This window comes from Misgurnus anguillicaudatus, chromosome 22 (genome assembly GCF_027580225.2).
Source record: "Misgurnus anguillicaudatus chromosome 22, ASM2758022v2, whole genome shotgun sequence".
NCBI lineage: Eukaryota > Metazoa > Chordata > Actinopteri > Cypriniformes > Cobitidae > Misgurnus > Misgurnus anguillicaudatus.
Window position 1 is genome coordinate 4,058,820 of NC_073358.2, and position 11,502 is coordinate 4,070,321.

The 11,502-nt window shown below is 35.5% G+C and overlaps 1 protein-coding gene across 1 annotated transcript; it reads left to right on the forward strand.

Moving 5' to 3' along the window:
* Window positions 1-7,757: 7,757 nt before the first annotated feature.
* On the forward strand, window positions 7,758-11,473 carry rnf224 (ring finger protein 224). Its single transcript, XM_055200465.2, has 3 exons — window positions 7,758-8,134; window positions 8,890-9,094; window positions 11,033-11,473. The coding sequence occupies exons 1-3, from the start codon at window positions 8,055-8,057 to the stop codon at window positions 11,312-11,314; spliced, it is 567 nt and encodes a 188-aa protein (XP_055056440.1). The 5' UTR covers window positions 7,758-8,054; the 3' UTR covers window positions 11,315-11,473.
* The last annotated feature ends 29 nt before the right edge of the window (window positions 11,474-11,502 follow it).

Genomic DNA, 11,502 nt, shown 5'->3' on the forward strand with positions numbered 1-11,502 from the left:
AAAAACTACAGTGAATGACAGAAACCAGCTTCGGAAAAAAGATAATTGAAGTGTAATACATTTTTTTGTTGGTCTCAAGTCCCATTGAATAACAAGGGGAGGCGGGGTTTATGACCTATACTGGGACCAGTCACTGGGGGGCGATCGAGACGTTTTGGCTTCACTTTTCAGGGCTTGTGCGGCACGCCTGTGTCTCGCATAGGTGTCTGGTAGTAAATTCTTCATCGCTAAATCAGTGGCGTGCGCAAGTAATCAGTAGCTCGCGGCCCCCTCCGCTGGTGAAAATAATCATTACATGATTGCTCCGGTCTGGTACTACAAACGCTACATGTTGATCGGGTTTTTTAGTGTATTTGCTGTTTTTTTTTTGGACGTGCTGTAAAACGGGACATTTCCGGGGACAGCTCCAGTCGGGGACAGAACACCAAAAAAACGGGACTGTCCCCGGAAAACGGGGACGTCTGGTCACCTTATGCTAATGGTCTAATCAGATTCAATGGATTATGCTAAGCTATGCTAAAAGTGGTACCGCCAGACCCGGAGATCAGCTGAATGGATTCCAAAACAGTAAAAATCAAATGTTTAACTCTAGGGAAGCAGGAAAATGAGCATATTTTCAAAAAAGGGTGGAGTGTCCTTAAGCCTGTAGCTATTGAACATATGTATCCATTGTTATATATGATATTTTTGCATTTAGCAGACACTCTTATCCAAAGCAACTTACAGTGCATTAGTGTTCCCTGGGTTCAAACCCATGACCTTTAGCGTTGCTAACGCAATGTTCTACCACCGAGCTATAAAGGAACACATAAACAGCTTTGTCTACATATACACAGCTATCTACTGACATACCTGACAGATAAAAGCTTGTATCTCAGCTGGCAAAGGCAATCAGATTTATAACCCACAACAGACACAGATGGAGGTCTAAAGGGGCGTTCACACCGTCAGAGGTTTCTGGAACAAAGTAGCCGGACGTCATTTATTTTCAATGATTTGGGATGTGTGCATTGTGACATATGACGCAAGCTGTGTCCAAAACCTTAAGACTTGTTGCCTTATCAGTCAATGACTAAACAGGCGGGGGGTTTGGAAGATTAATATGGTCAGCTGCCTTGTTAACATGCTTTACACAAGTGGCTTCAACTACTCGTCTTCGAGGGCCAGATTTAAAAATTGTAAATAAAATTCGGGCCTATTTTTTACCTTTTATATATTTTTTACCTATTATATATGTATGTTGTTTTTGTTACTTTTTGTTTTAGGTCACATAAAAAAACTCTTTGTATCCAGTATTTTGCCTTTTAATTACTGTAAACTCATATTTTCTATTTTTAATATTTTAAAGATATATAGGCTAAACCACCTTTCCATTGTACACTATCCGGACACGACTGTCGGAGTGTCAGTAATAAAATTTCATTTTAATTGTGTTAAAATGGAAGAGAGGCTAATATCAGTCCAAGCGCCTTTTAATGTACAAATTTAATAATCTACTTATCAGTAATCAATCGTTTCTAAGGGATTAAAGTGTTACTGATAAAGTTTAACAAAAAAGGATTACTCATTTTCACTTTGCACACAGTGTTTTGATCAACAAACTGAAATACATCACTTCTGTTCGGCTTGTCATATGGGGTGTAGTCTCGCATGAATCCAAAGCTTAAATTGGATCCGTAATTATGCACCCGCAGATGGTTGGTACCTCACGCACCCCCTTCCTGATTCTCCTTCCGGTTTATCGGCCGTACCATGTACAGTGGAAAGATAAATGTAACCACGCAAATCAGACAAAGATGACCGGCGGGCCGGATAAAGATGATTGGTGGGGCCGCATTTGGCCCGTGGGCGCCAGCTGACTAGCCCTGCTTTACACTGACTTTAATCTGGGCCGCGAAGCAGTTTATAATTATATTAAACAGTAAAGGATTTTGGTCCAGAATTACTTATGATACTTTGATGCAATACCACCAACGTCCAGCAATGTCGCTATTATTAAAAAAATGCGCCAGTGAGACAACAAAATAGAAAAATAAACACTGAATGTTGCATGTTTAAAACAGAATGGACAGCAAAACACGTCACCAACATCAGACAGAAGCAGGTATGTGTTATTTGCAAAGAATTAAGTATCGCCATTTTTAAACTGCTTACCACTGTTTTTAACATCATGGTGATGTGTAATAATTATCTAGCAAAGCACATGAAATGATTTGCCCTTAAGAAAATGAAGCATGCTTTAACTACATTAAACATATTTTTTTGTAACAACCAGTGGCGGCCGGTGACTTCTTTTTTGAGGGAGCACGATGCAAAGCTTGTTACAACATGTAGCCCATCATGTGTGTGGCTTGTCATTTCAAAATATGTATTTGGCGCGTCAAGTGAACCATGTGCATCACGTGTAATCAGACTCTCTTTTATCATAAACCGTTTCGACGCGTGTTCAGCAGGCACTTATTTTGACAAGATGCATGATGCACATGGTTCACAAGACGCAACAAACACATATTTGATAACATGAGCAACACACATGACACTCCTAACACATATTTTCAATTCACGCCCCTCAGAAGAGCAGTCATCAGCCGCCACTGGTAACGACAAATTTACTATGGTCACACCAAGGTATTTTATTTGTAGTAAAGTTGTGGTAATACAAATGTATGTATGTATCCAGTGAGGTTTTTTTTTTTCAAAATATGAAAGTAGTGAAAAGTGTTCATAAAAGTGTAGTTGAAAGTCTGAAGTACAGTAGAAACAAAGTGTTGATTTGGAATAAATCACATGTTTATTTCATAATCTCACGTGGCCCTCGAGTAAGAAAAGTTTGTCCACTCCTGCCCTAAACGGACAAATTGTTTTACATAGCGCGTTTCATCTCTCAGACGACGACATGGTTGTCCTGTGGCAGCCACCGTAGCTTCTGTTGGTTGCAATTCGCCATCTGGCCGCTTGATGTCGCTAAAAACACACACTGGACATTTACTACAACTCAAAATGTGTTGTGTGTCAAACTCAAAACTAGTTTTGGGATGGCATGTGGGTAATTTATTGAAAAATTTTCATTTTCCAGTTAGCTATTCGTATAAAAAAGTCATCATTAAATGTAAGTAAACTCGAGAGTGTATCTTAGGAATGGTTGTCATTGGTCACATGAGTTTATTTAAAACAACACCAGCTTCATTAAACAGTAAATATTTGAATTAGCCAAAAGCCCCTGAGGAGGAGGTGGAGCCATTACATTTCAGAGACTTTGGTTTTACAGCTTCCTCTTGTTCAAAGAGTCTCTAATTAAAAAAGACAGCCAGCTTCTAACAGTAGCCTACAGTCACCACAAGTCAAACAACCTGAAGAAATCTACAAAGCATGGTTATCATCTTTCTGTTTACGATGTCATGGGATTTGCATGTGTCATCATTTCCTATAGCAACACAAATCTGCTAATGTGAGAGATAAATATCAGGAGTGCATGAGAAATTTGAGAAACCGCATGGTGTCTTCCAAGGTGAGTTCACACGTATGGACAACGTTAAACCAAATAACATACGCAAAACAACAGCATGATATGACGTCTGATCGCCCTCATTTTGCCAGCAGCATGATGTTGTGAACTGGGAAATATTTTCATACATAGCCAACAACAACACGTGAAATCAGATAGGAGCAAATAATGCTGTCCAAAAAAAATTTTTTTCTCAACTGAATATTTACTCTTGTTTTGGTAGCAACTACTGTGTCATCTATGTCATTTTACAATAATATGTAACATTTTATCATTTAATAATTTAACTAGACGATAGAGCAAAGAATAATATTTTTGTGATTTATTACCCATAATAACTGCAAGGTGAACAAGTGAAATATTTGCTCTTTGCTGACATCTAGTGATTAAAAATGATAGTTCATCTAAATGTAAAAATGACTCACTTTCATGCCATCCCAAATCAAATGTATATTTTAATGTTAAAAGCTTCAGAAAGTACATACATTCATCATTAAAGGAGACATTTCACAAGACTTTTAAGATGTGAAATAAAACGTTGGTGTCTCCAGAGTACGCATGTGAAATTCTAGCTCAAAATATCATATAGATAATTTATTATAACATGTTAAAAATGCCACTTTGTAGGTGTGAGCAAAAATGCACAGTTTTGGGTGTGTCCTTTAAAATGCAAATATCTGCACTAAATGGCAGTGCTGTGGTTGGATAGTGCAGATTAATGGGCGGCATTATCCCCTTCTGACATCACAAGGGGGGCCAAATTACAAAAACCTATTTTTTGTACATGCTTGCAAAGAATGGTTTACCAAAACTAAGTTACTGGGTTGTTCTTTTTTAACATTTTCTAGCACTGGGGACCCATTTATAGCACTTAAACATGGAAAATGTCAGATTTTCATGATGATAAGTCCCCTTTGAAGTAATCCAAATTACTCCAGTTGGTCTTCTAAAGCAAAACAATATGCTTGTGAAAAACTATTTACATTTTGATCTTAAACACATCGCATATCCAAGTTCAAATATGGCATTACGTCGATGACGCTGAATCTCACATGTTCTCACGTGTTTCACGATGACTTGTAATATGCTCGCTTCATCATAACAGCCCGTATTAGTCATGTTGATCTCCATAACAACACTCTTTAAAAATAAAGGTGCTTCATGATGTCATAGAAGAAAAAAATTTGCTAAATGGTTCCATAAAGAACCTTGCTGTTTCACAAAAAGGTTCCCTATAAAAACATATCAAATAAATGGTTCTTCAATGGCATCACAGTGAAGTGTAAGATTTTAAAAGGTGACTTGTAAACCTAAAGCTCACATAACACACACCGTTTTTGCCAATCTAATGTTAATCTTGTTTACCTACACTACAAAAAATGATTTTCAAGAAAAAAATTCTTAGTATTTATGTCTTGTTTTCAGGAAAAATATCTAAAAATTCTTAAATTCTTAAAATTCTCTTGAGCAAAACGACCCAAGAAAATAAGTTTAGTTTTATAAAAATATAAAATGTAAGTGATTTTGTGCATAAAACAAGCAAAAAAATCTTCCAATGGGGTAAGCAAATTTTTCTTGAATTTAGTGTTTAAGAAAAATCTTCAAGACTTTTTTGCTTATCCTATTGGCAGATTTTTGGCTTGTTTCATGCACAAAGTCACTTAGATTTGATGTTTTTGATCTTAAAACTAGACTTAGTTTAGTTTCGCGTGCGCACCTAAAACTACCGCATGCACACGTAAAAAAAAATCTTGAACATTTTTCTTAAACACTAAATTGAAGAAAATTTCAAGAAAAAAAATGCTTACCCCATTGGCAGATTTTTTTTAGCTTGTTTTATCCATAAAATCACTTAAATTTGATATTTTTGGTCTAAAAGCTAGACTTAGTTTAGTTTCGCGTGCGCACGTGAAACTATTGCGTGCGCACCTAAAACTACCGCATGCACACGTAAAAAAAATCTTGAGCATTTTTCTTAAACACTAAATTCAAGAAAATTTCAAGAAAAAAATGCTTACCTCATTGACAGATTTTTTAGCTTGTTTTATCCATAAAATCACTTAAATTTGATATTTTTGGTCTAAAAGCTAGACTTAGTTTAGTTTCGCGTGCGCACGTGAAACTATCGCGTGCGCACCTAAAACTACCGCATGCACACGTAAAAAAAAATCTTGAACATTTTTCTTAAACACTAAATTCAAGAAAATTTCAAGAAAAAAATGCTTACCCCATTGGCAGATTTTTTTGCTTGTTTTATCCACAAAATCACTTAAATTTGATATTTTTGGTCTAAAAACTAGACTTAGTTTAGTTTCGCGTGCGCACATGAAACTATCGAGCGCGCACCTAAAACTATCGCATGCACACGTGAAATAAAATCTTGAACATTTTTCTTAAACACTAAATTCAAGAAAATTTCAAGAAAAAAATGCTTACCCCATTGGCAGATTTTTTAGCTTGTTTTATCCACAAAATCACTTAAATTTGATATTTTTGATCTAAAAGCTAGACTTAGTTTAGTTTCGCGTGCGCACGTGAAACTATTGCGTGCGCACCTAAAACTATTGCATGCACACGTAAAAAAAAATCTTGAACATTTTTCTTAAACACTAAATTCAAGAAAATTTCAAGAAAAAAATGCTTACCCCATTGGCAGATTTTTTAGCTTGTTTTATCCATAAAATCACTTATATTTGATATTTTTGGTCTAAAAGCTAGACTTAGTTTAGTTTCGCGTGCGCACGTGAAACTATCGCGTGCGCACCTAAAACTACCGCATGCACACGTAAAAAAAATCTTGAACATTTTTTTAAACACTAAATTCAAGAAAATTTCAAGAAAAAATGCTTACCCCATTGGCAGATTTTTTTAGCTTGTTTTATCCATAAAATCACTTAAATTTGATATTTTTGGTCTAAAAGCGTGACTTAGTTTAGTTTCGCGTGCGCACCTAAAACTACCGCATGCACACGTAAAACTACCGCATGCACACATAAAAAGAAATCTTGAACATTTTTCTTAAACACTAAATTCAAGAAAATTTCAAGAAAAAAATGCTTACCCCATTGGCAGATTTTTTAGCTTGTTTTATCCACAAAATCACTTAAATTTGATATTTTTGGTCTAAAAACTAGACTTATTTTCTTGGGTTGTTTTGATCATCAAGAAAAAGCATCTTAATTGAAAAATTTTAAGATATTTTTACTGAATACAAGAAAAAAATACTAAGATTTTTTTTCTTGAAAATCATTGTGCATTGTTTAGTAAGGTATATTTCCTACACTGTAAAACCTAAAAGTTAACTCAACTCAAACCATTTAAGTAAACCTATTGCATTAGTTTTAAAACACATACATTTGAGTACTTTGAACTTAAACTAATTGAGTCATATGCATGTTCATAATTGCACATGACTCAAGTTCACAGTACTTAAATTGATGTGTTTTAAAACTTAAATGGTCTAATGCAACCAGATTACTTAAATTGTTTGAGTTAAGTTAACTGTTAGGTTTTACAGTGTAATTAAACTGAGACCTAGTCCTTTCTTAAGCTAATCCCTGTTCTGGAAACCACCCCATCACCTGCCTTTTCAGTACTGACACATCTTAACATATATCACTGCCATTATTTTGTCTTAAGATGCACACCAGCATTGTTTTTTGGTAAGGTATGGTTGATAAAACTACTTAAATGTCATAATATAACTAAGGCTTGGTCCTGGATTAATCTAAACCCTGTCTGGGAAACTACCCCATACAGCTTTAAGATGAGAGAAAATCTCTAGCAACACGAATTTGACTCTGGCCAATAATAATAATGATAGTTATCTGTTGTTATAATCATGCAGTACTATAGCTGTAGTGTAGGGGTGATGAAGGTTTGGCAGCGACGCATGGATGACAGGCTGACTGGGCTTAAATTTCAGCTCTTGAGAGTGAAAAGCGATATGCCCTTCATTTTCCATTTTAAATTTTGTGTTTCTTGTAAGATAACTAAACCATTATCTGCTCAAAAGCCACGTCTATGCTCCATCAATTTGGACTTTTTTCACAAACATAAGAAATACAATAAACATCTATGGGATCCAATAAGAGCATATGATGAAGTTGTCAATGCCAAGAGCAGAGAGATACAAGAACTCCATGCAACTCTGGACTCGTTTAAAAAAGCCAACAACCTCCTCCCACAATCACTTTTTCAGGAGGAGGAACATGCGTGCGTGTGTGTGTGTGTGTGTGTGTGTGTGTGTGTGTGTGTGTGTGTGTGTGTGTGTGTGTAAGGCATACTGTAGGTTCACAGCGACAGGGAGTACTTAAATATTAAACGCTTTGGAGAGGTACACCATTGTTTGCCCTCCATTTCAGAGAGGCAGTTGTGGTTGGTTGGGAGCAAATGGCAACAAAGGCAGAGCTGCTGGAACTTCAGTGACAGCGAGAGAGGGAGTGCAGTCAGGTGTAAAACCGTTTGACAAAGGACGTGAACCATGGAGAAACCAAGACAGAACTGACTGTAAAATGTTAGTAGACATTGGACTTTTGGTACATTAAACATGGATGGAACTGTGAGTGGGACATCAGATCTTCAAGAGACCGGGGATCTAGAAAATAAACCTGGAGAGGAAGAGGACAGGTAGACGTTCTTCACGGAAACTGCTTATATAATACTAAAATATATAGATTTATAATGATACCGTTTGTGTTTTTGCTTAATTCTGATGAAGAAAATTCAAACGATAGTGAAAGTGCTTGAAATTGTAAATGTATTTTGAATATAAAGTATATATTTATTCTTATTTCATATAATTGTGCTTATTTTATTAAATGAATTATATGATTACAAACAATCTTGACGTATCATGCTTTCACTATAAACGATGAAATAACAAAATTATGCAAATAAAACATTGTCCATTAAAGCTCATTAGGCACATTGTGTGGTCGAGGTTGTTTGTCTTGTGACTGGTTGTAAATACAAAGGATTGTATGACGATGAAAAGCTTTTTCTATAACCTTACATGCATAAAAATTCAGGACTGTCCCTAATGGTAAACAGATACAACCAGCTCGGCTTACACATTGGCTTGCACTAGCTGACCTTGCATGTGGTTGAGTGAAATGAAAAAAAAATCTGAAAAAAAAGTACGGGCCCAATACTGGCCCAAGAGGTATTCGGACACTTATGCCACACTTTTAATGAATAAACGAAATACCAAACCAACACAATCATTCTAAAACTTGAACTAACAACTTTTCTAGGTCATTTTAGTAGATGTATAAAGTTAGTTCATCATATTAACACTGTGAGAACCAGGAAGTGTCCAAATGTCTTCTCTATCTCGGGCAAATACAAAGAGATGTTTGTATCATGTTGACCTCATTGTTTAGGATCTCGGATGTTGTCGTGTCTGAAGCTCCTGTCGAGGGAGATGTGGAGACGGGGCCACAGAACTCCAGGGACAGTCGCAAACTGGACTGCATCGTCTGCTACAGTGTGTATAACTTGGGAGAGCGACTACCTCGGAAACTCTACTGTGGTCACACTTTTTGCCAGGCTTGTCTAAAGCGGCTGGACACCGTCATCAATGAGCAGGTGCTTGTTTGATCTATGTAATAATCTGATACTTTTGTGGAGGTGTTTGTTTGCTACAAATTCATATCAAAATGCTGAAGGATATCACTGATCTCTAAAAATCTACTGTAGAGTTTTATAAGCTTATGTATTTCTAGGAAATCCATGTGAAGGAAAATGAGAAATTTTTATCAGCCTACACAACCATTTTGACTTTTTGATGCTTGACTGAAATTTTCTCATGATCTTAATATTTTTATAAGGTGTGTTTAAATGTTTGAAATTACTTTTATAGACAAAAAATATTGTTTTGCCAATACATTTTTATTTAATTAGAAAATTTAAATTTTATTAAAAATATATATATGACTATATATGGCTGAATATTAAAGAAAAAGCAGCCAATAAGAGACCATAATAGATGAAAATTCATTCAGTATTGTTTAAAAAGCATTTATTATAATATAATAAATTATTAATAATAATAATGTTAGTAATAAATCATCTTAGTTCATGCCAATGTCAACTTTTGATTTTATAACTGTATTAGTAAACAATAAAATTAACATGAACTAAGATTTAAAAAATTGTAGAAGTATTGGTAACACTTTACAATAAGGTTTATTAGTTAACTACATTAGTTAACATGAACTAATACAGTGGTTCTCAAACTTTTTCTGCGTGTGGTATACGGTGCATTCCTTCGCCCCCCTCAAAGAAAATTTATGACAAAAACAGTTCTAAATTGTAACATTTTAATTAAACAAAACATATATAAAAGTAGTGATGTTGGTTAGTAGGCTTATATATTTTTTTTGTGTTTAATTACACAAAATTTATTATAAATTAATGTATTTTATAAAGCTGGGGCCCCCCTGGCACCGTGGACCCCAGTTTGAGAACCACTGAACTAATAATGATATGCACTTAGCATTTATTAATCTTTTCTTCATTAACAATTACTAATACTTTAATCAAATCTTGTTAACGTTAGTTAATGCACTGTGAATTAACATAAACAAACAATTAAAAGCTCTATTTCTATTAACTAACATTAACAAGTATTAATAAATACTGTAACAAATGTATTTCTTATGGTTTGCTCATGTTAGGTAGTACATTAACTAATGTTAACTAATTAACCTTATTGTAAAGTGTTACCGAAGTATTGATCATTTTTAGTTTATGTTAGCTAATGCATTAACTACTAATTATTAAATAATTCAAATCTATTGTGTGTTAGAAAAAAATATATATATATAAATGTTTTAAGATGTTTGAATGGTGGTGTACACAAATAAGAGGTACAAACGTTGTCATTTGTACATAACAGGTGCATATTGGTACCTATCTGTAACAAAACGGTACATATTAGAACTTATTTAAAAAGGTTACACCCCCTTTTTCTCAGTGTATTTATTACTCTAGAGACTTTACTAACAAATAAATATCTAATTGTTATTTCCTCAAGTGAATTTTTTGATGATGAAAATGAATGTGTGTGAATTTGATTTTAAATAAATTCCTCTCATGCTATTTTTAAGTATCCAGCTAAGCAATTTGTAGGTTGATTTTCCTGTAAGGTAATGTTAAACATTTCTGTTTGTTCAGATTGTCCATGCATGCTCAACCAACAGTGTTGTTTTAGGGCACAACTACGTTATTTTGTCCAAACTAATGGCCAGGGGAGGGCAGTAAGGTTTGGAAACCTGCTTGGAAACAGATTTTTTCTACAAGCCCACTTTCTACTCCACAGGCCCTGCCACGTTTAAATTTTCCTCTGCAAACATTTATACACTAATTTAACAAAAAACTTTTATTCTGTACAATACAGCAGGAAAAAGAAAACTTAACAGCAAGACCAATATGACATAACCTCATCTCCCAATGTGCTGATCTACTGTATATTACACCTCCACCATGTCAGACATTTCTGATTGACATGATTGTCCTCCATAGGTGTGGATCCCCTGCCCACAGTGCAGGCAGAACACTCCCCTTCCTCGAGGGGGCGCAACCGGACTCGACCTAGACCTGGCAGCATTTCTGGGTGTTAAAGCCGAGGTTGAAAACCAGCGAATCTACAGCCAGAAAGCACCGCTGGAAACCAAGAATTCTTTTATAAAACAGCCAATCACAGATCAGCCTCCCTCAGCCTGGGCCAATGTGGCAACAGCCGAACGTCGTTTCCATAGGAGCCCATGCTGTAAGCACTGTCTGCTCTGCTGCTGGTGGTGCTAATGTTCATAAACCTGCTGATATTACCATGTCAGACATTGCAAAAATATGGCTTTGACCAGACACATCTAATAATGGATGTTTGCACTGTTCAATTGCCGAAATCTGAATTTTCTTCACATAAATGCCTGGGACAATAAAACAGGTTGCATTTGGGTTGCAGATTCTGTCACAGGAAGGAACTACCTTAT

What these genes read in the sequence shown, in the direction of transcription:
- rnf224 (XM_055200465.2), top strand. Translation starts at nt 8,055, where the DNA reads ATGGATGGAACTGTGAGTGGGACATCAGATCTTCAAGAGACCGGGGAT. An exon ending in CCTGGAGAGGAAGAGGACAG is followed by an intron (nt 8,135 to 8,889) that starts GTAGACGTTCTT and finishes CTCATTGTTTAG; the next exon opens with GATCTCGGATGTTGTCGTGT. An exon ending in ACACCGTCATCAATGAGCAG is followed by an intron (nt 9,095 to 11,032) that starts GTGCTTGTTTGA and finishes TGTCCTCCATAG; the next exon opens with GTGTGGATCCCCTGCCCACA.